Source organism: Natator depressus, chromosome 10 (assembly GCF_965152275.1).
Source record: "Natator depressus isolate rNatDep1 chromosome 10, rNatDep2.hap1, whole genome shotgun sequence".
Taxonomy (NCBI): domain Eukaryota; kingdom Metazoa; phylum Chordata; order Testudines; family Cheloniidae; genus Natator; species Natator depressus.
In genome coordinates, this window is record NC_134243.1 from 185,834 (window position 1) to 213,295 (window position 27,462).

The 27,462-nt window shown below is 43.6% G+C and overlaps 2 protein-coding genes across 3 annotated transcripts in view; one reads left to right on the top strand and one right to left on the bottom strand.

The window, feature by feature from the left end:
- GNPTG (N-acetylglucosamine-1-phosphate transferase subunit gamma) overlaps positions 1-15,297 on the bottom strand; it is a 24,182-nt gene extending 8,885 nt beyond the window's left edge. The window contains exons 1-9 of the mRNA XM_074964902.1: positions 15,209-15,297; positions 14,926-14,980; positions 10,398-10,465; positions 9,739-9,793; positions 9,556-9,639; positions 5,147-5,240; positions 2,843-2,957; positions 983-1,065; positions 605-736 (exon numbers count right to left, since the gene is read on the bottom strand). Of these exons, the coding sequence (XP_074821003.1) occupies positions 605-736; positions 983-1,065; positions 2,843-2,957; positions 5,147-5,240; positions 9,556-9,639; positions 9,739-9,793; positions 10,398-10,465; positions 14,926-14,980; positions 15,209-15,254 (732 nt within the window). The 5' untranslated portion in view covers positions 15,255-15,297. The remainder of the gene's footprint in view (positions 1-604; positions 737-982; positions 1,066-2,842; positions 2,958-5,146; positions 5,241-9,555; positions 9,640-9,738; positions 9,794-10,397; positions 10,466-14,925; positions 14,981-15,208) is intronic.
- TSR3 (TSR3 ribosome maturation factor) lies at positions 15,278-25,181 on the top strand. 2 transcript variants are annotated; one of them, XM_074964903.1, is made up of 6 exons: positions 15,278-15,454; positions 16,412-16,628; positions 19,672-19,865; positions 22,691-22,864; positions 24,829-24,892; positions 24,972-25,181. In XM_074964903.1, exons 1-6 carry the CDS (start codon positions 15,355-15,357, stop codon positions 25,120-25,122), a joined length of 900 nt encoding a protein of 299 aa, XP_074821004.1. In that variant the 5' UTR covers positions 15,278-15,354; the 3' UTR covers positions 25,123-25,181. The 2 variants fall into 2 exon arrangements, with proteins under 2 accessions (XP_074821004.1, XP_074821005.1); XM_074964904.1 differs by lacking the exon at positions 15,278-15,454 and adding an exon at positions 15,564-15,623.
- The last annotated feature ends 2,281 nt before the right edge of the window (positions 25,182-27,462 follow it).

Sequence of the window (27,462 nt, forward strand, 5' to 3'; positions counted from 1 at the left end):
CCTTTTCTTTTTGCGAATACAGATTAACACGGCTGTTACTCTGAAACCTGCAGAATATATGTGTATAGACATATATAGTTGTAGATACAGGCGCACACAGAGAGAATTTAAAGGATACATGATATAAACCACTGGGCCTTTGGTTTGTAAAATGGCCTGAATGTTTCAGCATAGTGTGTATATTATATGATTACCAAGTACCCATCTGTCACAAGGCTCTGGTCCACCTTCCACTTTCACTAACTCCCTTCTGTTTCTTAAACCCGTTCGGACCCCACTTTATGAGAGTATGTCTAAAATGCACATCACCTAAGTATATAACTACTTCCTATATACCACCCCCTAATATCTCCTGGAAAGGCATTAGGTAATGCCAGTTTGTTTCCAATTTTCAGCATTAAAATAAGTTCTGCCATTTCCATTTATTTTTAAATATACTGTTATTTAGGCAACAGAAGATAACTAAGGGAGCAGACTATCTGAATCCTAACAACAGACAGGCAGCTTGGCTGAGAGCCCAGTGGCTCTATCACACAGCAGAAGGATGGTGATTCTCCATGTTGATAAAATGTATTAGACAAGCATTGAGAATTACTTTCTATACCTTATTGCATTTCTCCACTGTTTCAAATTCCAGACTTTTTAACTTTTTATTTTTTTTCTCAATCTCCTTTTCTTCTGTTGCGCTTAAAAGTCCTGCTTCCTCAAAAATCTCCTTCAACAATTTTTTGTACCCCTGGAAAAACAAAGACATTACATAAAGCCATTCTATTTCTGTTTGTAATTTGCATTGGCTATTTATTTTACAAGGTTTTGTGATTACCAATAAACTGTATCTAGATGCATAGCTCTAAGAGTTTTTGCGAATAGTAGGATAAAAACATCTATCCTAAAAAGAGCTGGAACTGTAGAAAACAGGTCAGTACTATAGTAATTTGAAAGTGATAGTCCTTTAACAAGAAATCAGAATGGATCCGCAAACCTGTTCAGTTATCAGCTCATCGTAAAGAGACTGCTCTGCTTCATCCCACTTCCTTCGTAGGACTTCAGTCAGTGTTGGATAAACTGAAAAATGGAAAGTAAAGCTGTCATAAATACTAACAGCTACATTTTCCTTAATTATTTGAATGTAACCCTAGTGCTGCTATGTGTGTGTTTTAACAGCTTAATGCTTCAATTCAACATGCACCATTGAGACCACAAACTGCTACATTCACTTGCCTGGACCTGTTCCTCAATCCTATTTAAATCAATAGGAATTTTCTCAATCACTTCAAATGGGAACAGGAGCAGGCCCTAGAGGTCTAATGCTCCCAGACAGCAGCAGTGACCAAGGTCTCTTCTTCCAGCTCCAGCTGTCCAAAAGCCTGCACCCTTCTCTGCTGGATGAGATCCTGATTGCACCCTCCTCACTTATAGACTACTGAAACACATCCCATCTAAGAATGACCATTTACAAAACCCCAAAAGGGCTGGGGCCCAATTATCTCTGTAACACCCTCTTAGAGCTGAGCCTCACTCTTACTACCTTCAGGGAATATTTCTTCATGCAGACATTTTTCCAAACTGATGAATATATCCACTGACTTGTCTAATTGGAGACTGGGATGGAAGTGGTGAGAACGAGAGAACTACGCTCTTGTACACAAATAAATTTACCAAGGTGTTGTTTGTAGATTATGTAGGCTGAATTTATTACAATGCTCTTTGTATTCCTCCATTCCCTCCCCCACAAGCTCTCTGTATGCCCACCATCCCATCCCTTCTTTTTCCAGGGACTCCCTGCAATTCACCCGAATCTCTTCCGTGCAAGGGTCTGTGTGCCCCCCACTCCCCTCTCCTCCCATACCAGGTCCCTCATTCTCTCCCTATACCAGCAGCTCAGCATGCATCCTATTATCCTCTTTCCCCCATACTCCATTCCTCATACCAGGGTCCTCCAATCAACCCCCGCAAAAGAGTTCTGTGTGCCCCCCATTCCAAATCCCCCATGCTAGGGCATGCGTCTGCTCCAATTGTCTGGGGGTCTTTCATTCTGGCCCCCAAGCCAGGGGCTGTGTGCATGCTTATTCCCCATCTTCCCTGAGTCCCTCAATCTTCCCCCAGCATGGGCTCTGTGCCCCCCAATCCTCTCTCCCCCATATCAGATCCCCCAATCTCCATCCCCCCCACCAGAGGTTCTATGTGCTCCTTTCTTCCCTCCCTCCATATGAGGGCCCCCCATTTTCCCCTAACATTCAAGCAGCTGTGTGAACTTCTCTCTGCTCCCTCCCGGCCGCTCCATTTCCCTTTCCCCCTACCACCATTATTTTCTGTCCAGAAGAGAAGTCATTCAGCATGTCAACATGTTACATCATTGGGAGGATAAGCTGACATGAGCATGGGTATTGTTGTGCTGGAAAATGTTCATGGAAACCATGAACTAGCTCTGTGATCGACAGATAATTGTAAAGATGCTAGAGGCTGTGGCTAAAGCGCTGTCAGGGTCTCTTTTGTTCCCCAATCTCCCCCCTTTTGGTTTTCTGCTCTTCCCCAAGATCAAATAGTGTTCTGACAATTAATGCCAAGAACATTCCCTGAAATTTTGGAATTAACTGGATGGAGTTTTCAAAAGTTATCCCATTACATACAGAGAAATGCCACTGAATTGATCGTAGGGACTTTGCAAGCTCAGATAAGAGTGCCCAATTATTATAGTGATAGGTACTTTAGAAATGTTTGTAATAAACAATGTTATATTTACTTAATGATACAAACTAATAAACCAGAAATCTAAACTTAAAGGCTTGGGTAAAATGCCACCTGCCTCTCACACATGCACAGACCTTTTTATCCAACCTACCTAAAAGAGAATGAGGATGGCAAGCAAGAGGAGTCTCAAATGTCAGAGAGTAAACACAAGTACTTGGCTCAGATACATGAGCCAACTTATTGTTTTTTCCACAAATAAGAAGAACCTGAAGAGCAGAAAAAGAAGGATGAGAGGAAATAGGTTAAACACACAATATAGTCACTAGTTTCATGTTGAACAGAACCAGCACACATCACTAACTTCCCATTTTACCATGAGTATAGATGCATTCCAGCAAGTACTGTAGTCAGCTCTCAGTGCTGCCATCATTTTACCCAGTGCAGAAGAAAGAGGTCACAGTCACTAGTTAAGTCTTTTTCAAATGAAGTTATTTAAAGAATGGAACAAGCTTGTTTCTTTCCCAATGGGAAGTGGTTCCTCCACCTTCAACCCACCTAAGTCACCACAACTTCCAACAGAGACACACTAAATCAGATGCCCTTCAGAGCCTGTCAGCATCACTCAGCAGGTGCATTTGCTACTGAGTGATGCATGCTCCCACCTCTGAAGGACTACCAGCCTATGAACAGTGAAAAATTGCATCCAGGTCTCCTAAATAGCAGTACAAAGTAAAAAGCACTAAACACCAGGCTCTTATGTCCTTTAATTTTTCCAGAGAATATTGATCTACCCTACATTGTAGATGTTCATTATGATCTTTACATTTTCAGCTTTAATGTTTCATGACCTTTTACAAGCAAAAGCCCAAGGAGGATTCGAATTCTTAAGGTTAGAAATCATGCAATACTAGAAGACCAAATATATCTTCAGTGTGGCTACAGGAAGAAAGGATGCTCTTATGGCATGCGTAATAGGCTCCCTTCTCCACCCCTTGGATCAACATAAACAGGCTGGATGCTTCCCAGTTTATAAGCACCATTTTTTTATTTTTAACACCAGTACAGCCTTGTGAAGAAATATATAGCTGAAACTTTCCCCTTAGCCCACTATCCAGGGAAGGAGAGGGACAGATCTCCTCATCCTGACATCCTGCCTCCCCAAGTCCCTACCAGCCACTCCCCTTGCACTTTCTTCTTGTCCTCTAACCTCCCAGATGACAGGTTGGTTGCTCTCACTAGCTTGTCAGCTTCCTGCCTAATTAAACAATTGAGCACCCTCCCTCCAATTAAATCCACTCCAGGGGGGAATAGGTAGTACCTTAGTGACAGAGTACTGGGTCAGTTCTAGGCTCCCAGCACTCTGTCATAGTAAGACAGTGCACTGGAAGTCAGAAACCTTGGTTCTATTGCTGGCTCTCCAACAGGATTCTTCTGTCATCTTGGCCAAGTCACTACACTACCCACCTCTCCCATTGATCAACCTATCTATCTTAGGGTTTTACACAGCCGCCCATCACTGTAATATCTAAGTGCTTCCACATAAAATCAATAGCAATAGCAACAGAGGAATCTGAGATTTAATTTTGTAAAGCTCCTTCCTCTCTAGGAAGGACCTAGAGAAGTGCAAACATTATTTTAACACGGGGAGGAGAGAGGTCTAAGGCAGGAGTTCTCAGATTTTTTACATAGTATGGACCACATCTTTTCAGAGTCTTTTGGACATCTCCTTCCCATTCACAATCATGTTACATCCCTTTTCAGCAACAGCAACTGCTCACAAGTAAGAGTCATGTATTTTAACTGTTTTTAATAGTTTTGTCTTTTTGACAAAAGCTAATTATACTGTCTCTATTTGCTCTTCATTTCACCTCCCACCCCTTCTGCCCACATCGGTTCTGCTCCTCTCTCACCTGCACACGCTTTTGTGACCTGGCCCTCTACTTTTCCCATACAAGTTTCGTGGCCACTTGGTTTCCTTTCAACTAACTAACTAAACCACCTAGTTCTCTCTCCCGTGACCCCCTAGACATGTGTCATCCAGTAGTGGCTGGCAACTCCAGTACCACAAGTAACTCCTATTTCTCTTCCTCTTATGTAGCAGTGGCCCATAGCAGAAGTTACACAGCACTTGTCCCTAGTGGTAATGGTAATAACAGAACATCCTATTTTGCATGAACAAAAAGAAAGAGTTAAAGTCTCCAGACTGGTGTGAGTGAAATCATCATCAGCCTTTTATCCTGGTTTTACCCTCCATTCCTAACTGTTGTCCCACATCTCATCTTGCATTTTTCTACTTCATATTCTAAGCTATGAACTCTTTGGATAGGAAGAGATCTCAATTTGTAAAGCCCCATCTAAGTTTTCAAGTCCTATGGTATATTAATGGCTTTAATAGTTTAAACTGGTACAAACATGCCAGCTGTATTAACTGCATCAGGATGATTAATTACTGTACCTTTGTCTCTCTGTTTTTGGTTTCACATGAATCCCCTTCTCTCATCCACATGCCAACAAATGTGTTGTTGTAAATTTCCCATTCATGCCAAATGCTGGAAAAAGAGAACAGCTCGAAAGACTTGTTTTACAATTTTGGGGAGAAAAGTTAAAAACCTGGTAAGAAAAACAGAAATACTCTAACACTGTATTAAAGTGTTAAATATTAAAGTGTATTATCAATTTCAATTTTTTGAAGGTCCTTTAATATCTCCTTTTCTTACTGCCCAGATCTGCCCCATCACAGATCAATTACCTCATAACCACAGTGGAGTTCTTTAATTACTTATAGAGTCCATCACAGTTGTTTCTGAGCACTATGGTTATTCTGACATGTCTCAAAACCATTTCCACACTTTCTTAACAAAATAAAACTGAAAAAGGGTTTGATTTTGTCATCAATAATTTGTCTGAAAGAGGCATTACCAAACTCCAATCTTCTCAATTACTCAGAATACAGAGTAAGCCCAATCAACGTATGTTAGCAGATGGGTGAAACAAGAATACAAACTCAAAAACATGCTCACTCTTCACAACTTGTCAGTGAAGAGAACAATATATTTCTGGAAAGTGACCTATTCCAATTAAAAATGAAATATTCTCTGTTAAACCATAAAACTCATGATAGTCACAAGAGTGGCACTGTGGTCTCACAATCAACCCAGGTTGGGGGCCGGGATAGAATCCTGACTCAGAGGTTAGCCTTAGGGATTGTCTACCCAAGGTTTTTTCACACTAACTTTTTTTTTTTTTTTTTTTTAATTAAAATGCCCTGGGTTCATACAACACAATTCTTCTTTCAAATGAAGTGCCAATTATTGCAAATTAGATAATCCACTTTGAAAGTTTATTTCAGAATTAATTAGTGCAGAAAAGGGTTTTTGTGGATGCTTCTGTATTTCGCACTGACTTGGCAGTCCTCCAGTTGCTCTCTCACACTGCATTGCATCACACCATATCAGGACCAAGCTGTCTGTTTACCTATGTTCACTCTACCGCTCTGGGAGGTCATTTAAGCGGGATGTGACCTCCCCATTTAAATGCTGCTGCATAGCCAGGATCACCCCCTTTGCGATTGCAAACTCCTGGAGCCCCATACATCAGTATTATAACACTGTTATTATTGCAACCAGGCCTTGTGCACCCACATGAAACCATGCAGAGATCATGGACTTCCTTGTCATCTAGGGAGAGAAGACGAGCAAGCCTGCCTTTACAACAGCCACCGTAAGGTCATTAGAAAAGTAATTTCACCTCTGTTGTTCTGTTTCCCACTTGTAAAAATGGGGATAATACTTACTGCTTCGCAGAGGTGCCCTGACAAATAACATTTGTACAGCTCTTTGAAAATGTTAAAACACAGTAGAAGGCAGGCAACCCATAAACCTCAGCCTGCCCCATTCACACCCTTCCCTTAGTTTACTGAAAAAGACATGGAAATCGAACCATACAAAAATTGTGGGGCTAACAAACCAACACTTCACTTCAATTTTTAATCACTTTGCTTTTCATAGCTTTCCTTTTGTGTGTATGTATATGGTGTCTATTTAGACTAAGCTCTCTGAGGCAGGAACTTTATCATAGAATCATAGAAGATTAGGGTTGGAAGAGATGTCAGGAGGTCACCTAGTCCAACCCCCTACTCAAAGCAGGACCAAAAATATATGATCTGTAAGGTGCCTATCAAACTACTGGAGGAAACAAATGCAGAAAAGTAAAATATTATTGTTACATGATAATGCGAGGTCTTGCCTTTTAGGATGTGGCACCCAATTCAGAGTGCACTGCGATCTCCAAGACACAGATTCTCTGTACCTGGAGTTTGAAGGCATTTAGCAGAACAACTGGAGGGACTTAGATACTAAACTTTTGGAATTACCTAATTTGAGTAGAAAGAATAATCACACGCTTTAAAAATACTCAGTAGCTTTCATTGTCAAATATGTAAAATCCTCATTTTTGTTTCTCAGTCCAAGAAATCCTTTAAAACATCAAGTTAGTCCATCCATTATCTTTCATGATGTATAAACATTTTAAAGTGAAACTGAAACAAGCACACATCTGTCCTCTTGGAACATCAGTTTTCATTTTTGCTTAACTGAAACAAAAGTCCTTGATTGTGGAAAGAACCAGGTTTTGCTAACCCCCTGAAAAAATATCTCAAACATTTCTAGAGCACCTATCCCCAAAGTATCTAAGCAATAAACAACAGATAAAGATAGCACTGACTACAGCATATGTAAAAAGAGGTTCCTTTCTGATGTGTGGGAAACAGGCCTTTTTGAAAACACAGGACTTGAACTTAGACCTGAATCATAAATTAGGGTGGGAAGAGCCCTCAGGAGGTCATTTAGTCCAACCCCCCTGTAGTCAAGCTCAGGCTCATTTTGATGATTTCTGGCCAAGAGTCCCATAGCTAGGGCTCTGCAACATAGGATGTTTTGCCCCTTGCACCCAAGAATCTGATCCTGGACTAAAGTGGTCCTTTAAAAATATTTCTGAAATGGATAAATACCCTTGTTCAGTAGCTCAGTGCAGTGTCTCTGCATCCCGAACACTTTCTCAGGTCAGGACCTTTCTCCAACAATTCTGTTACTCTCCCACTTTCCAGACAAATCTAATCATTCAGTGGTTCTGGGTCTTCACAGCTTAAAGACCTATCTCCGGCATGGGCTCCCTACTGCTGTCTAGGAATCCACTGCAGCTCAGCTAGCTTGTAGGATTCTCTCTGATGCTGACAAGAGTGACTACAAACTAGTCTCTGCCACTGTTTGGTCCTAAGGCCCACTATATTTCTGGGTGTAACCTCCTCCTTTCAGACTTTCTGACTACCCTATTTGCAGGGAAGACCAGCTCTTCACTCACATTCTACCCATCTGCACATAGGAAATATTTACAGAGGAAGGCACCTTTAAATCAGTCTTTGTTTTTAAATTAAATGTATGCTAGCTCCTCTACCTGGATCTAGGCACTGACTCTACAGGCTGAATGGGCTTTTATTAAATATATTTAAAATTACTTCTAGGCCCAGACCAAGTAGGAGTTTCATTTCAAGATATCACACTTGAGAGCTATATGCAACTCAAAACTGAGATTTAAGGAGAAAATGCTTATGGAAACTTTGGCTAATGTAAATTGTGGTTGTATACTTATTTTGTGTTTCTTGCAGGAAATGCATGTCATGTGCAGTTGACAATGACTTCCAGTCTGTTTTTGGGTTAAGTGTAAGATGTTAATTTTGAACTATAAAGCCCTTAATGGTTTGGTACCTGGCTACCTCAACCTGCATGTCTTTTTGTGTTATGCCACTGGAACTACAATTAGCTAAGCCATTCAACATCAGAACAGATGGTTTAAATGGAAGAAGGCTGGAGGTATGGTATCTTCAGAGAATGGAATTTATTGCCCTGTTGGTCCAACTTAGCCCAAATTTGTTGACCTTTAGGACACATTAAAAGTACTATCAGCTTTCCCAGGCTTTCCAGGGGTTGTGAGATGGGGAAAATTTTATTTTAGTGGAAAGGAAAATCTTTATAAAGATATAGAATACACTTAATTTTTGAGCTCTTAGAGTGTCCAATAAATAAAACTCATACTCAACAATAATGCCTCCATTTTGTAGTCATGTCAGTTCTGCCTTAAGACTTTTTATTTGGTGTTTTAAGAGACATGATCCCATATATGGGATAATTCCCATTCTTGGCAATCTCAAGCAGTTGATGTAATGCTACACGTGATCCAGAAATGGGAAAAGGATTGTTAGAAAGAATACTTACCTTTAGAGACCTCTTTCATATTTTACTCTTGGCATATGTTAAGACCAAGTAGGATTTCCAAATTCTGGATTCTCATGGCTTGGCTAACATGCAGTTTTTAAGTTTAAAGCAATAGCCATCAAAACTGTATTTTCATCATTAGCTACAAAGTAATGAGAACAGCAGCAACTAGATGATGCCTACAGTTGAAAGATGTCAGATTGATTTATTTTACATATTCTTAAATTAAGTCTCAAGAATAAAATGTTATAGTCAAATAAGAACTTATTAATTATTAAAATAAATGGCCAAGGAGCCTAATTTACTAAAAGTCCATGATTTGGCTATTAGAAGAGGTTTAACAAGATACATTTTGCAGCACTTTCACACAAATTGTGCTCTCAGTTACACCCTTACAACCTCATCAGCTTCTACAGGATAGTGGCATTGGTGTAACTGAAAACAGTTTAGGGAACAGTGTTTGGACTGAATGCCAAGATTAGTTTATTTTCAAGGTAACATAACTATAGCTAATTTAAAAAGTGCTGATTTCAGGAGTTCTACAAAGAGCGCAACTCACAAACTAAAGTAAAAAGAAATGTCTGGATTGTCTCACCCTAAAATTCCACTGTAGGCATTCCACCGAAAGGTCTGCTCGTGCTGAGTGACATTATGGAAAGGACAGAACTCATATTTATACCTAAAGAAACAAAATATGTCAGATTTTAAAAAATAAAATGAAGGCCTATATCACTGCCAATCCTAAAAATACAGTCAGGCACCTAAACCAGTTACTCACGTAGATTCCACAAAACTGAAACACTTGCCAGCAAGCCTAAAGAGATGTGCAGGACCTGAAAATAAAATGAAATGGCTTGCAAAAGGGATAATGGGTTGGTTAAATTTAAACAGAGTTATCATGATCAGAGAATTGTATGTATACAGGTTGCAGATTTAACATTCTACAGAGCATAAGGCAATCAGCATCCAAGAAACCTAACCTAAGGTACTTATTTTGCCCTAGTTACTATAGTATCTTCGTGCCTCAATCTTTAATGTATTTATCCTTCGAACACCCTGTGAGGTAGGGAAGCACTGTTATTCCCATTTTAGAGACTTGGAATTGAGGCACAGAGAGATTCACACAGGAAAATTATTTTAACTAGGTTAGGTGCTATATAAGTGATAAGTACTAACTGGTAGCATCTGGGATGCCAATAATTATCTGTGAAATTTAGAGAAGAAATTATTCATCCATAAGGCTAAGAAGCATTTTCATGATTGGATTAAAGAACATGGACTAATCATGTAGATATTATACTGTGGTAAGTGCTTCTGCCAAAGTCTATCTTACTATTAGACAACTGCAATCAAAAATTACACACACAGATTCTTTTAGAGATTATATTCACAAAAATGGTATTAACTACACATATAATAACTGACATTTGCACACACCTGAGGTTGGGGAAGGTGCCATCTTTGGAAGGAGCCTGTTTGTCTGAGGTAGGAATGGGTTGTTCAATCTTTTAAAAAAGAAAAAAAAGACTAATTTAAAATGATTTAGACTAATTTAAAATTTTTTTTTCCATTTGCAATGAGATTAAATTAGAATATTTTTATCTAGGTATTTAATATGTCCCCCAGCACCCTAGTATCTGAGCATCTAAAGGACTGTCATATTGAAAACAACAGCCAAAACCATCAAACCTGGATTCTAAATCCATATTTACATACCTGAATAATAATAGTCTGATTTTCAAAGGTCCTGAGGACCTATAGTTTTCATTGTCTTCAATGAGAACAACATGTATGATCACATGAACCCCTGGTAGGGTCATGGTTACTTACTGTAACTGTGGTTCTTCTTTGAGTAGATGCAGCCATCTTAGGTGACTCACAAACAGTATGCACCCCAGAAGGCGGGGCTGAGTCTACCTAAACAAGGATTGCAGGACCGCCCTACCAAAACTTGCATCTACTCTGGATGATAGGTAATGGCATAATGGTTCATAACTGTATGGATCGATGACCACATAGCAGCACTGCAAATGTCCAATATTGAGATGTCACCGAGGAATGCTATTGACATTGCTCGATCTCTCGTAGAATGAACTCGCACCCACTGAGGTATAGCCGAAGCTATTTCATATGCAGTCTTGATACAGCTTGTTATCCATTTAGAGACCATCTGTGAAGAGACCAGTTGCCCCTTCATGTGATCTACATATGACACAAGCAGATGAGGCAAGCATGACACAGTTTAATCCTGTCCAGATAAAAGGCTAGACATCATCTGACATCTAACCTATGGAGATGCTACTTCTCCAGAGGTCAATGTGTCTTAGGAAATAACACCAGTAACTATACCACCTGGTTCAAATTAAACTGAGCAACTTTAGACAAAAATTTTGGGTCTGGTCCTAAAGTCACTTTTTTCTTGGAGAATTGTGTATAAAGGGGCTCTGACATCAGAGCCTGGAACTCACAGACTCTCCTTGTAGATTATCACTACCAGGAATGCAGTCTTATGACACAAAAGTTGAAATGGACAAGATGCCAGGGGCTCAAATGGAGGTCCTATCAAAGTCACTAAGACCATGTTAAGGTCCCACAGAGAAACTGGCTCTCAGACAAGATGATGGAGATGAAGAAGCCCTTTTAAGAATCTTGCTACCATGGCATTGGAGAAGACTGATCTTCCCTGAATGGGGGAATGAAATGCTGACATCGCTGCCAGATGCACTCTCAATGAGCTACACACAAGGTCTGACAACTGAAGGTGAAGCAAGTACTCCAAGTTCTTCAGAATGCCCCAAGCTGCAAAGATGACCCAGAGGCCTTTGTCTTCATGGACCACTCGCGACTATGGGAAAAATTCCTGCTGAGATGGTTGGCGAGATGATTCTGGACCCCGGGCAAGTGATCAGCTATGGGAGGAATATGCTCCTCAACATGGAATGCTCTTCCTTGCCTGTTCACATAATACAACATGGTGGTATTGTTGGTAAGTATGTGAACCACTGAGCCCAATACGGTCCAGAAAAGCATGACACGCATTGTAAATGGCCCAAAGTTCCAACACGTTGATATGAAGTGGGGCCCCTGCTCCAGCCACACACCCTGAACTTTCACGGACCCCAGATGTGCTCCCCAGACCACCGGGATGGCACTGGTTGGTTATGGCCAGACAAAGGGAACACCCTGACAAACATTCTCCAGAAGTGTCCACCACTGCAAGGAGTCTAGGAGCAATGGAGGGAGATGGACCTATTTGTTCAAGAGGTGAAGAGTCAGACAGTAAACTGTCCAGAGCCATATTTGAAGGGAGTGAAGCCACAGCCTTGCAAACCATACCACTTGCATGCAAGTGAACATGTGGCCCAAGAGCCTCAGGCATATCCAAATTGTCATCGAAGGCTGCAACTGCAGACTGAGGCAAAGGTAGCAAATCGCCTGAAAATGGTCAGTCAGCAGAGATGCTCTTGAACTCAGATTCTGTTGGGGCTTCAATAAACTCAATTTTATGAGGGGGAACCAAAGTTGACTTTCCGGTGTTTAGGATGAGATCCAAGTGGTTGAGCAAGCACAGTGTAGTGTTGATGTGAGAAAGGACTGCCTCTCTGGAGCTGCCCCTCAGTAATCAGTCATCCAAATACAGGGAGATGTGACCAAGACCATCCAATTGGTAAAAACCTGAGAGGCAAAAGAGAGGCCAAAAGGAAGTGTACTGAAAATGGCACTCTGCCATGATGAATCGAAGGAATTTTCTGTGGCTCAGCAAAATTCCCAACCAAAAGTACGTGTCCTAAAGGTCCAGAGCAGCAAACCACTTGTTCTGAGACAATGTGGGGAGAATAGTCAATAGAGTGACCATTCAGAACATTGTATATCTGATACATTTGGTGAGGCTGTGAAAGTCAAGACTGGATCTTACCCCTACCTTGGATTTGGGCACCAAAAAGTACCTGGGCCCAGTGTTCCATTGGAACCTCCTCCACTGCTCCCAAAGCCAGTAGAGAGTGAACCTGCTTGAGGAGCAGTATCTTGTGAAAGGGGTTCCTGAAGAGGGACAGGGAAGCAGGGTGGGAGGAAGGGATGGAAAGGAATGGACGGCATAGCCTGATCTGACGCTGCTTAGGATCCAGCTGTCAGTGGGGATCGAGCTCCAAGCCTTGTGAAAGCAACCCAGCCTGTCCCCAGCAGGTGCTGCTTTAGATTAAGATCCCTTGCCACCTGAGTGGCATTTTGTGCACTATTTGGAAATTGAATACCACTCCTTGAAGTGGACTTTGCCCAAACATAGCAAGCATGCATGTGGGGATTGTTGTTGGGATTGCTCTCCCACAAAACAGATAATGCTTAATCCCTGGTGAAGGCATCACCATAGAAATACTTAAATAAAAGCTAACTAACACTAAATCTAACTAGCACGATACTAAGAGTACTAATTAATTACACTGGACCCTCGCTAGAACGCGGAATTTGGAATCCAGGCACTGTATCGCGTTATAACGAGGACCGCGTTAAAATGAATTGCAATTAATTAAATTTGGGATCCATGGCCGCAACCGCATTATATGCGAATTCACGCTATATAGGCACGCGTTCTAGCGAGGGTCCAGTGTATATACAATTTAAAAAGTCACTAAGAAATAGAGATTGTGAGGTTAGGAACCACAGAGAGCTCTGACTCCAGCCCCAGGCAGTAAGAAGAAACTGAAGGGGGTTGAGGCAGTACTGCCTCAGATAGCCAGGGGAGGAGCTGTGAGCACAAGACACGCTCACACCTAAGTAGAATACATGGTTGCATCTAAAATCATCAACCTGGACACCCAATCACACTGGGACAAATCACCAAGCCAAAAGACCAGGGCCATTTCTGTGTCATCATACCTGAAACCAGACTGAAAGATAAAAGAAATCTAGGGACTCCAGATTACCTCCATAGTTACCTCACCATGACCTTTTCACGTTTCCCTAAACACGGCAAGTTGAAAACATAGCAATACATTGGCAATGTCAGAACATGGTTTCTTACATAAAAGGGCCAAACAGCCACTTCTTAGAGAGAACCTGGTCTACTGCATCCTGCCCTCCTTTAGGAAAGCTTTAGACATCTCAAGGAATGGACTCAATTTCTCTCATTACCCATTGGCACAAGGTCCATCTCACAGGTAATAGTCCCATCCTCATTCCTAGAACGCTATGCACTACTTTCCAATCTAACCAGTGCTCAGCATTCTGGATTCAAATTTGGTTCTAATTAGATTTGGCTTTAATTCTTAAAGCCAGCTGCCTGAGCAACAGCATCACCTACAGGTGCCATCTGAAATACCCCAGTCCCTAGATCTGAACTTGTGACTTGGAGGCGGGTAGTTCTTTGTGTGGCACTCACTTGATTACAGAGAGCAGGGCTGTGGTTAGATCCTCACAGCAAAAAAGCGTGTGATTTTACATCAAGATAATTACTTTAGTGTAAAATCCTTGCTGAGGCAAGGCACTGTAGTTTTAACCTTGATGTAGCTAGTCAAGATAAACCCCATATGAGAGATTTCAGAGTAACAGCCGTGTTAGTCTGTATTCGCAAAAAGAAAAGGAGTACTTGTGGCACCTTAGAGACTAACCAATTTATTTGAGCATAAGCTTTCGTGAGCTACAGCTCACTTCATCCATATGAGAGAGCAGTTCTTTCAACTTGCCACAGCAAAGTACAAACTGCCTTTGCCTCATTTCCACTAGGATTTTACACTGAAAGAGCTCTCTTGGTTTAAAAACACATTTTTATTTTTATGTTTTTTGCCGTGAAGACAAGATTGCTCAGGATGCAAACCACAGGCCAAGGAGGTTGACAGGAAGATGAGGATTATCACTGCCAAACTGCATGTCTGGGACAGAAGTGAACGTGCCGGCGGACGCAGAGGGAGAGCAAATTGCTGTCAGTAACAAGAAAAGTTCAGCACGGGGAAGTACCAGGGCCACGCACCCAAAGGTGTTCGGCTCCTCCACGATTTTCATTTTACCAGCTGACGTAGAGAGACCTATAAGAAAGAGCGGAGAGGGCACGGTCAGTGGGGGGAAGCTCGCTGCGGCGGCAGAGGCCGCGGGGCTCACGGGGACCCGCCGCGGGCCGGCTGCGAGCGTGTCGGGGGACGGGGCCTCCCGGTCGGCGGCGGCGCGCGGGGGAGGCGGGCGGCCAGGGGCCCGGTTCCGCCCCCACTCCGTACAACCCACGTTCGTGGGCTGCCTCCCTTCCCCGTGGCGCTCACCGAACCCCGCGCTCAGCAGCGCGAGCAGCAGCGCCCAGGCCGCCATTGCTCCCGGAAGCGGAAACGCCTCCCGGGGAACCGCGCGGCGCCTTCCGGTCCGGTCGGCCAGGCCCGGCGGCGGCCGAGGTGCGGACGCCCCGCCAGCCATGGGCAGGAAAAAGCCGTTTCGCCGCCCGGAGGGACGCGCCCGGCGCGCGCCCAAGTCCCTGGAGACCTTCGTGGCGGACGCGCAGGCGGCGCTGGCAGGTGCCCGGTCCCCGCGGCTTCCGCCCCAGGGGGCTGGTTACCGAACCGCCCCCTTTGCCCCACGGACCTGCCCGCCCCGCTCCCCGGGGGCGGAGGAGACGCCGCAGGCCTCCGCCCACGCCCCTGGGAGCGGGGAAGAGGAGACGCCGAGCCCCACCTGCCCCAGCGGGTACAGGCCGCCGCCTAGCTCCCCACTGCCTAATCGCACAGACCCAGCGCCCCGCCCCGCGGCCCCCGCCGGCTGTTGCTCCCTCTCCCCGGCCCCGTTCATGGAGCTGCAGCAGGGGGCTGGGGTGCCGGCTCCGGGCTGGGGCCAAGGGGTTTGGAGTGTGGGAGGGGGCTGCAGGCTGAGCCTGGGGCAGGGGGCTGAGGGGCAGGGTGCAAGCTCTGGGAGGGAGGGAGGGTGCTGAAGGGGCTGGGGGCTGGGATGCGTGAGGGGTGTCTTAGGCGGCTCCTGGTCCGTGGCACAGCGGGGTTAAGGCAGGCTCATAGAAGCAGCCAGCAACTCCCTGTGGCCTCTGGGCAGGGGAGGTCTCTGCGAGCTGCCACTGCCTGCAGGCACTGCCCCTGCAGCTCCCATTGGCCACAGTTCCCAGCCAATGGAAGCTGCAGAGTCGGCGCTAGGAGCAGGGGCAGTGTGTGGAGACCCCCTGGACCTCCCCAGGGGCCGTAGGGACCTGCTGACTGCTGCCACGAAGGGCCAGGACAGGCAGGGAGCTTGCCTTTGCTCTGCTGTGCTGCTGGACTTTCAGCAGCCTAAAATCTCCCGGTTTGGCTTCAGTAGCCTCCAGAACATAGAGCCCGATTCTGGGAGACTCCTGGAGAAACAGGGTTGACGGCTCTAGCTGCTGCTGAGCCCCACCTGCCGTGGGGGTGGGGAAGCCACTGCCAAGCCCCACTCCCTCTATAGTCTTTGGGCCTCTGAGGAGAAGGCTGAGCTCTGCTCTGTGTTTGCAGCCTGCGTTCAGCAGGATGGTGCTGGAGAGGGGGATGCTGCAGAGGTGAGATTCCCATGCCCTCTTGCCATGTGGGAGCTGGGACACTGCGATCCCAAGAAATGCACAGGGAGGAAACTGGCTCGCAAAGGCCTGCTCCGAAACCTGCGTCTCAATCAGAGATTCCCAGGGCTCATCCTCAGTCCTATGGCAACTCAGTATGTCTCTGCAGCTGACAAGTAGGTTCCATGTGAATTGCAGTCCTAGAGTGTTATTTCTTAGGTACAAATCCACTATCACATGCTTATTTACGTCTTGCTGTATTATGAGTTTTCATAGAGAGGTGCTGGTGTTCATTCTGTGCAGATGTTAACAAATATACTGTTAGCTGATCTAAGGAAGACGTTTCATCATTTGATTGTCAACAAAAATGGTAACATGAGGGTATCTTGCCTTACCTATTCTGTTAATATAGTTAATTATGCATGGAAAGTAGCTTCCTTTTTCTTTAACAGGCCCCAGGATTATGCAGAGATGCTGATAGTGGGTCAGATGTACTGCTTTTTATCTATTTATTTATTTTTTAATCAATATTTGATACAGTAAAGTGTAGTTAATATTATGAGGCCCACAACTAGTGATTCCATATCTAAAGTGCCCAGTTCATGGTAGCTTTTTTTTTTTTTTTTTTAAACTGCCAACTATGAAATCCAGTCTTCAAATTTCAGAAAGTCATAAAATCACAGGACTGGAAGGGACCTCGAGAGCTCATCTAGTCCAGTCCCGTGCATAAATTTCAAGACCAGAAGGGACCACTATGATCATCCAGACTCGCCTCCTGTATAACACAGGCCATAGAACTTCCAAAATAATTCCTAGAGTAGATCTTTTAGAACATCAAATATTGATTTAAAAATTGTCAGTGAGGGAGAATCCACCACAATCCTTGGTAAACTGTTCCAATGGGAAAAATGTATGCCTTATTTCCAGTCTGAATTTGATTAGCTTCAGATTTCATCTGCTTGACTGTTACACCTGTCTCACTGGTGACTGAAGAGCCCATTATTAAATGTGTTCCTTCTGTAGGTACTTATAGCTGTAGGTGATCAAGTCACCCCTTAACCTTCTCTTTGTTAAGCTAAATATATCAAGCTCCTGGAGTCTACTAATCATTCTTGTGGCTCCTGTCTCACTCCTCTCCAATTTATAAACATCCTTCTTGAATTATGGACATGAGAACTGCATACAGGGATCTCAGCAACGGTTACACCAGTGACAAATAGAGATGAATAAAAATCTCTACTCCCACTTGAGATGCCCCTGTTTATGTATCCAAGGCTTGCATTAGTCTTTTTGGCCACAGCATTGCAGTGGGAGCTCATGGTCAGCTGATTATCCACCACCAACTCTAAATCTTTTTCAGAGTCTCTGCTTCCCAGGATAGAGTCCCCCATCCTGTAAGTATGGCTTACAGTTTCTAGCTGTTTACGTTTACCCATATTAAAACACATACTTCGCATGCACCCATTTTACCAAGCAATCCAGATTGTTCTGAATCAGTGACCTGCCCTCTTCATTATTTACAACTCCCCAGATTTATCATCTGTAAACTTCTTCATTAATTATTTTTTCTTCTTCCAGGTCATTAACAAAAATGTCATAGTGTAGGGCATAAAATTGATCCCCAAGGGACCCCCATAGAAACCCACCCACTCGATGATGATTCCCCATTTACTGTTACCTTGGGACCTATTAGTTACCCAGTTTTAATCCATTTAATCTGTACCATGTTAATTTTATACCTTTTTAGACTTCTAATCAAAATGTCATGCAGTACCAAGTTAAATGCTTTACAGAATGCTAAGTATAGTACACCACCAGTATTACCTTTATCAACCAAACTTGTAATCTCATCAAAAGGATATGAAAATTGGTTTGACAGGATCTATTTTTCATAAACCCATGTTGAGTAGCATTAATTCTATTAACCTCTTTTAATTCTTCAGTAATCGAGTCCCATATCAGCTGCACCATTATATTGCCTGGGATCAAAGTTCAATTGAAATCCTATCTACCCTTTTTAAATATTGGCACCATATTAACTTTCATCCAGTCTTCTGAAACTTCCTCGGTGTTCTAAGATGCACTGAAAATCAATATTAGTGGTCCAGAGAGATCCTTATCAGCTCTTTTTTAAAATTCTTGGGTGCTGATTTAAAAATATCTAACTTTAATAGCTGCTGTTTCATATCTTCCTGAGATGCTAGTGGAATGGAACGAGACTTGTCATATATCATATGACTACATCATCTGTTTTTCCAAAATACAGAACAAATATTTACTGTACACTTCTTCCTTTATGCATTAGGTTTGACAATTCTGCCATTTTTAATCTAGTAATGGACCAGTACCATTGTTAAGACTCTTTTTGTTCCTAATACTTAAACATATTTTCCTGAACTGTACTGACCATAGATTTGTCCTTGTGTCCCTTTGCTTCGCTGGTCAATTTTCTACAATTCCTACCTTCTGATTTCCATTTGTTTTTGTTTTGTTTTGTTTTTTTATAGCTGCCTCCATTTTCACTCAAAACCAGATTGTTGGTTTTTAATCAGTACAACTTTTTTCTTTGATTGTGGCTTTTGGGGCATCTGGTAAGGTGTTCTTAAACAATTCCCAATTATCAGTCACATTTTTCTGATTAAATTCTTCTTCCCAACTGATTTGGCTTAGCTGTTTTCAGCTTTGTGAAATTGGCCCTTTTAAAGCACCAGCAGTATCACTGGTCTGGACTTTACTCTGCTTGCACATTGTGATTGTCATGATCACTTGTACCTAAGTTACCATTAATTTTTAGTTCTGTGATCAGTTTCTCTTTATCTGTGAAGGTGTGTTCCATGAATCAAGTAAGAAAATAATCAAATTCCTGCTAACTAGAGCACTTATTCTGAGGAGACTTGACACTGTAGAAGTGATGGTAGCTTGTGGAGCTTGAAAAAGGTCCATTCTTTCACAATGAAAAGATGGTTTTGTGGTGAAGGCACACGCACTAAGAAGAGCTGAAGGCACACGCACTAAGAAGAGCTGAACTCTATGTTCCTAGCTCTGCCATATACTTGGAGTGTTTTGACAAGTCAGTTAACACACATATGGAAAATTGCTTGTTTGCACTTTGCGGGGGGCGGGGGGTAGTTCTTGTACACAGTACCAGACTTAATCCAAAGAACTAAACATTTAAAATGAGATATTAGATGCCCAACTACAATAAAGTTTGTTTTTCAGACAGGTTGTAGCTCAGAATGGAGTTGCAGTCATAGATTGCTCGTGGGCCAAGTTGGAAGAAACACCATTTAGTAAAATGAGGGGAAGCTGTCTCCGACTGTTGCCTTACTTGGTGGCAGCAAATCCTGTAAACTACGGCCGACCATGCAAGCTGTCCTGCGTGGAAGCTTTAGCTGCTACTTTCTGTATTGTTGGTAAGGCTATAATGTGGAGCTAATGTGAAAAAAATCAGGACTGTGTGTTCGTTATTGTAGTTTTCTTTTAAGTAATTTTTTGATCAACATCTTGTTCAGTGGACAGATGTAGAGAATGTTTTTCTCAAGGTCTGTATCTGTCATATCTTAAAAGATTCTTGAGCATCCAACCCTGCACTATCAAGCACTAAATAAATACAGCAAGTCCTGGAGTGGTCCATTATGGATTCTGCTCTTCACTTCTAGGTTTGACCACTTTGTATACCATTACTAGTATCCACACATGTAATGCTTTGTCTTTGGTTACTTCACTTCCATTGTGCTCTGAATACAGTTACTCAGGCTCAGTCTTATCTTCTCCAGTCGGGCATGCTGCCGATCATCAGTGAGAATACCCTATCTTTAACTCTTGAAGGCTTCTCTCTTAGCTAGAAGGAGTAGAGTTGTTTCAGGGGATCATAAACAGAGCTGGTTTGAGAAAAGCTTCAATATTTCCTAATGAAGTTACAATAGAACCCCATTTATACAAGCCTCCATTATCTGGCTGTCCGTATTAACCAAACCAGGGCTGACAGCCCAAGTGGTGGGGCTCAGAGGTTCCAGTTGAAGCCAGAGCTGAAGCTCTGTGCCCATTCTCCAGATTATTCTAATTTTTGATTATCGGATTTGGCCCTGCTCCCAATTAGATTGGATAAATGGGGTTCCACTGTATTGAAAACCTTCATTGGTTGGTTCTGAAAAATTTAAACCAGCTCTTGTTGTGGTGGAATAGTGGTCTTGGCTGCAGCTGGGCCCCAACCCATTGTGGACCTTGAAGATTAAAACTAGGGCCTCAAATTGGCACTACTGACAGTGTAGGCGTGTGTGGACCTCCCTCGCTGTCAGTCTCTGAGGGAGGCCACACCTCTTTGCTGGAATAACAGTCTAAGACAAGGGGAAGTTAGCGGTCTCTGGGGTCGATCCCTCCAGTGGTGTAGAGCAGTGAATGATTGGGGCCCAAGTGCTCAGGTAGGGCAGGGCACCAAAGAGTCTAAAGCCCAATCCTCAGATAGGGTAAAGCCAGGTATAGTGTGGGAACCCAGGCCCTCAGACAGGGCGGGGTACCAAGCACAGTCTAGGGCCCCAACCCTCAGGAAGGGCAGACCACTGAATAATCTGGGGACCCCAGCCCACAAGCAGGGCAGAGCACCAGCCATCTAGGGCTCCAGCCCTCTCAGGCAGGGGTAAGAACCCAACAGTCTAGGGGGACCCAGGCCAGTGGTAGACTCCTATAGGCCTCCTGGCCAAAGGTGGGGTGGCAGAGGGTAGGGTCACACGGGTCCACCTGACTCCACCGCATCATAGCCCAGGGCCCTAACAATGGCAGAGGGTTCTGCCACTGGGTCAGCAGGGATCCAGCCACAACGTGCTGAACCAGACTCAGGCAGCGACCCAGCCAGACCATAGTCAGCTGTCCCTGGGCCATTTCCTACCCTTCCCTTGAGGTGTACCTGGATCTCTGGATTGTCCTCGGTCTCCTCTGGGTACACTGCAAGCAGTAATCCCAGCTGCTCCTCAGCATCAGGCATGTCTGGTAGCTTGGGCAGTTCGGATGAGTCCTTGGGCCAGCGAAAGCCCACTGCAGACTCTGGCTCCAGCAGCAGGGTAGAAGCATTTGCCTCCCTCAGTGGCCTCCACCCAACAGAGCTACAAGGCCCGCCTTTTATAGGTCCTGCTCCTGCCTTGCCCCTCTGCTTCTGGCATGGCAGGCATGATCTTCCTGGCTCTGCCCACCAGGGGGCATCTGGCCCTCCCTCACTGTCAATCTGAGGGAGGCTATGCCTCTTTGCTACAGAGAGCCAGTGGGAAGCTTTGATGTGTTCATTGTATTTTCCTGCTATGGAGCTGGTCACTTTATTCTGCACAGACTGGATTTTCCATGTTGCCTGCATCTTTAGCCCCAGATACAGTAAGTTTAAAAGGTCCACTGTGGAGGTGACTGTCATTTTTTGTGGCCAGATCCTCATTCCAAAAGAAGAGGTGCAGTATCCTGGCAAGCTAGAGGTAGAAGATGCTTACTATTATTGCTAGATATCAAGTGTAGTCTACTAGTAACCAGAGGAGATTTGTACATTCTTAACAAGTAGGTGGAAGATGCTCTGATAGTGAGTGCCAAGTCTTGGCTGCTCTTTGATATGTTTCCATTTCCCATCAGCAACACATCAGTCCTGAATGGGTTCAGTTTGAGCCAGCTGCACATCCTCCTCCTGTTAATCTCTGGAAGGTGTTGGGACATGTTTGGAATGAGGTTTGGTGCATCTGCTGGGGAGGAGATAGAGCTGGTGGTCATCACATATTGTCAGCAGAGCCTGTGGTATGTCTCAACCTCTCAAGGTGGTCAAGGAACAGTTGTCCATCGCCACTCCGAGTCCTGTTAGAGAAGGAAGATTGAAACCATCATAGACCCACACTTTCCACTCTGAGGGCTTGGAAGTGGGTTAACAGTAGACTTTGGCTGATTATTGATTGCTGCATAAAGAGCTACCTTTTGTTTACACAGTACTGTACAACATCATATTTTATATTTCCACATTCAGGAGACTGATTAACTAGAACGCAGTGGATTTCTCCTGGATTCACTTGAGTGCCTCAAGTTAAGTCTCCTATCTCCAGACCTAGATTCCAAAACATTCAAAGATGCTGACAAATGTCTCATGTATCACTGTTTTAGTGATAGATGCTATGCATTGAACTTATGCTGATTGAATATCAAGGCAGCTGTAAGCTTTTTTTGTTACGAGTCCCATGTTTGAAGAGAAGCTGGTCATATTTGTTTTCTATTTTAGGGTTCTCTGATCTAGCCACCATTCTTCTGAGAAAGTTTAAATGGGGAAAAGTGTTTCTTGAATTGAACAAAAATCTCTTGGAGAAATATGCGGCCTGCCATTGCCAGGAGGAGGTGCTGAAAGTTGAAAAGGAATTTTTAGCAAGTGCACAAGAAAGAGAAACTGAAGATATAGGTAAAAGCCTCCCTTTGAGTGACCTTTCCATGTGGTTTCCTGACAATTCCGAATGCTCTGTTGCTAAAGACAAAAAAATCTCAGTAGGCATTACATGGACATAAATTTACCAACAGAGTGGCTGCCCTGATTAGTTTTATAAAGGATGTTTTCAAGGAATTAAGGAAGAAAGAAGGTAAACAACTCACTTGTTACATTTACAAGTACTGAATTGGGAAGTCTGAACACTGAGGACTGATAAATATGAGAAGACCTAGAGAGGAGAAATATTGGCACAAATTAAAACTAGATTCATGTTTGTATTGTGGCAGTTCCTAAAGGTCCAAGCCAGGCGTCGGGCCCCCAGTTTTGTGGGCACTGTACAGACAGAATAGAAGATTGAAAGTCCCTGCCTGAAATGCTATCTAAAAATCCAGACAGATGTAGTCAGACAAAAGTAACATACTAAAAGTATAGTACAATTCCTTCCCATGTCTCACAACTGCTGCCAGTTTCCCGTGTTCAGGCTCCTTCAATGGTTGTTCAGCCTGCATGTTCTGTCTCCCCTCTCACTCCCCCTTGCTCATGGGAAAGCACTTCATTGCAGGAGGCACACAAAAAAATCCCAACACAAACTGCCCAAGTGTGTGTGCAGGCCGCAGTTCTTAGCCACTGTCACTTCCCCTCCCTGCTCTGGGTGCATAAGTCCCATGCCCCTCCCTAGGCTAACAAAGCACTGACAGTTCACATGAACCAAGCCTGCAACCATGGTGTCCTGGCTTTGCCAGTAACTTCTCCCCACAAAGGTGGGAGGTGGCGGGTGCATCTCGTCCACATTCTGAGGGGGAGAGCAGGCAGCCCCTGGTGTCTTGGCTAAGGGGATGAAACTGAATGAAAAGTTAAGCTGAATAACAGACATCTTGTCCCTGGCGTATATCAGTTTATGGAATAGAATAGTCTCCCTAGGGAAGTGGAAACCCAGTTACTTGAAACATTTAGAAAAAGAATCCCTAAACTCACCTGAGTAGATCCGAAGGAACAAGGCTATTCTGGTCCTTCAGAAAGGCAGGCGGACTAGATGGCCTCTGTCACGGTCACAGGGCTAGCTGCACTTGTCTCCTTTCTGGTCCTTCTGAGTACAGCCTTGGGTGTCAGGCTTTGTGCCTTTACCACTTCTGAGATGGAATTCTGCAATTCTCCCACTCTTAGACTGGGCCTGGGTCTACTCAGACTCTTAACCTTTTGGAAACTCACTGATTTCCAGATGGAAGTGTCAGCTGGAATTAGCTCATTTCTGATGATGAGACTTGGGTTGATTTCTGGCCCACTCTGAGGTGAGGCCAAGTTCAGACTCATTTACTCAAAATCATCTTCCCTCCTGTCAGGAGCCCCTCTCCAACACTTTTATCAAAAGCTATTTATGATTTGCAGAGGCTGTGTATGTGAGTATGTATACTCACCTGTATAGCAACCGACAACTGTACAGAGGAGGTTGTATTACAGGGAGACTTAATATAAGCCTCCCCGCTACTTACTACAATCAACCTTAAAGCTCCCTGGGAAATGTATACTTTATTGCACTGTAAAGGAGTCAGTTTTATTTTAATTTATATCTCAGTTTTCTCAAGCCAAAACTGACACATTCCACAGCTTGACTAAAGGCAATTTGTTGTGAGCTTTTCTTAAAGTATCTGCTTTCACTTAGGTTATGGATACAGCCTTCAATGAGGTGGAGCTTAGGGCCTACATTTTCAGACGTCACTAGTGATTTTAAGTGCTTCAATTTTTTGGGCACTCAACTGGAGATGCCTTAAAGGGAAGGGGCCTGGTTTTCAAAGTGTCAAGATGAACAGCAGTGCTTCACTGGATTTCCTCATATAGAGCCAAATGTTGGCTCAGTCAGTAGAATCCCTTTAATTTTCCTCTCTGAGTGAAGAAAGAATCTTAAACTTAACACTTACCAGACGTAATGTTTTTTTTTTCAGATCCATTTGATGTTGACTCAGGAAAAGAATTTTCAAATCTTAACAGATCAATCAGCTCCATAGGGTAATTACTTTCAGTTTTCATTCTCCTTTCAGAAAGTTCTTTTGCTTTTATACCTCTGAGAAAAACTTCTTATTTTCAGAATGGCACAACATGATGAAGAATCTGGTGAAGAGGATGGCAGTGACAGTGGTGATGATGATGATAGTACAGATGACAGTGAAAAGCTTGCTGCACAAACAGCCAATAAACCAGTTATTTGGAAGGGAGTTAAAACAAGACTAAGAGATTAAAGAATTTATAAAAGTGAGTTTTGAAAATTTGTGTAAAGAAACCATGAATATAATTGAAAGGAAAATTTTAAAATGTTGTCGAGACTTTTTCCATGAACAGTGAAATGACTTGGGCTCCACTCCTGCAACTGGGTTTTTGTAGGGGACCACCGTGCCTACTCCATTGACTTCAGCAGGACAACAAGGAGGCACAGGGGTCTGCCTGCATTTATCTCTCTAGCTGAAGCCTTTATGTCAAGGCTTATCTGCACATTAGTTCATGGCATGCTGGGGTATGACTCTACCCTGCAATAGTCTGCTGCTGCCAAACTGTCCATGTGCATACTGCTGATGCACATTAATAATTCCTCTTTGTAAGGGGACTAAACTAAACCACATTAGTGAACTGTTAATGCGCATCAGCAGTGTGTACATCAACAGTTTTTACCCCAAGCAGGTCTGTTGTGCACACTGTGTAGAGTATAAGTCCAAACGTGAATTGATAACATGGAGAGCTGGTTTCACTCTTTGGGGGTGATGGAGCAGAGGGGAGTAGTCCAAGTATCTGGTAATTAAGGACTTGGCCTAAACAGATTTTGGGAGACTCGGGACTTAAAACGCTGTTGGGGTCACCTTGCAAGAAGTAACTAGGCTGCTGGAAGCCAGGTTGAGATTCTTATGCTGGCTACTGGTGTCAGGGTTTTGAGCCATAGTGGCATAGCATTAAGGAACCCAAGGTTACAGGGCATGCAGTGACAGAATCCCCTAAACATCAGTGGCCCAAGGAGGAACAAAGGAACATGAAAGAAAACTGGGTCAGATATTGCTTCTCTGCTCTTTAAAGCAGGATGGCTTTCAGGGATTTCTCATCTCTAAACAGTAGTACTTTGTAGCTGGCACACATCTTGCTGAAAAAGTATTATTTACTTTGTATGACATATATTAGGATTGTGTGATGAATATGGGGATTTTGGTAATATTTCTGATTCCTGTATGCACCTCAGCCTCCCTCGAGGCTTTGCATTGCTGTGCACTGAGTATAAAGGGAAGGAATGAGGTGAATAGTGGATCCAGATGAGACAATGGAAACCCCGGGGCTGGGACATTCACAGACCAACCAACAGACAAGAGAAAGGAGATTTCCCACACACACACTTCTCTTCAGGGAAGCACAGAGTAAAGGCCATGAGTTGGCAAACAAAGGCAAAAGGGGTCAGGTGGCTGGGTTAAGAGCTTGAGCACTCAGGCACATGGGGCTCTGACCTGGTTCAGAAAAAAAGACAGACAGAAAGCAAAGATGGTTCCTAAGGCACCATGGCTCCAAGGGGCCCTGACTTTAATCAGTCTGAAACTTTGCTTCTGTATGCTGATCTAAGGACTTTCAGATTCTTTATGCCAGGTAATTAATATATTGTTACCTTGTTTTGGAAAGGCTGCTTGGTGTTGTTGCAAATAGAACATTTCACCAGAAGGGATAGGAACAAGCTTCCTGCAGGCATCTAGTTTGGCTAAATTCACTGCAGGGAGCCACAGAGAGTGAGATGGGGATCACTGGTGCACAAAGTCCAGTTTCAAAGTTGTGGAGTCTATGGGCCTGCCCCTGTGGAACTGGTAGATCTTTAGGGTCCAGCATGCTATAGGTGTCACTCCTAAGGGACTGGCTACAGGCTAGGCCAGACCCTGTGAATCTGTGACAAGGTGGAATAAGAACATAAGAATGGCCCAACTGGGTCAGACCAAAGGTCCATCTAGTCCAATATCCTGTCTTCCAACAGTGGCCAGTGCCAGGTGCCCCAGAGGCAATGAACAGAACAGGTAATCATCAAGTGATCCATCCCTAGTCGCTCATTCCCAGCTTTTGGCAAACAGAGGCTAGGGACACCATTCAAGCCCATCCTGGTTAATAGCCACTGATGGACTTATCGTCCATAAATTTATCTAGTTCTTTTTTGAACCCTGTTATGGTCTTGGTCTTCACAAGATCCTCTAGCAAGGAGTTCCACAGGTTGACTGTGCGTTCTGTGAAGAAATATTTCCTTTTATTTGTTTTAAACCTGCTGTCAATTAATTTCATCTAGTGACCCCTAGTTTTTGTTTTATGAGAAGTAGTAAACAACACTTCCTTACCTACTTTCTCTACACCTGCCATGATTTTATAGATCTCAATCATATCTCCCCTTAGCCATCTCTTTTCCAAGCTGAAAAATCGCTCCTCATACAGATGCCGTTCCGTACCCCTAATCATTTTTGTTGCCCTTTTCTGAACCTTTTCCAATTCCAATATATCTTTTTTTGAGATGGGGCGACCACATCTGCACATAGTATTCAAGATGCGGGTGTACCATGGATTTATATAGAGGC

Coding starts and splice junctions, on each gene's coding strand:
- TSR3 (XM_074964903.1), top strand. CDS start 15,355: ATGGGCAGGAAAAAGCCGTTTCGCCGCCCGGAGGGACGCGCCCGGCGC. Junction 16,629..19,671: donor TATGTCTCTGCAGCTGACAA/GTAGGTTCCATG, acceptor TTTGTTTTTCAG/ACAGGTTGTAGCTCAGAATG. Junction 22,865..24,828: donor AAGAGAAACTGAAGATATAG/GTAAAAGCCTCC, acceptor TTTTTTTTTCAG/ATCCATTTGATGTTGACTCA.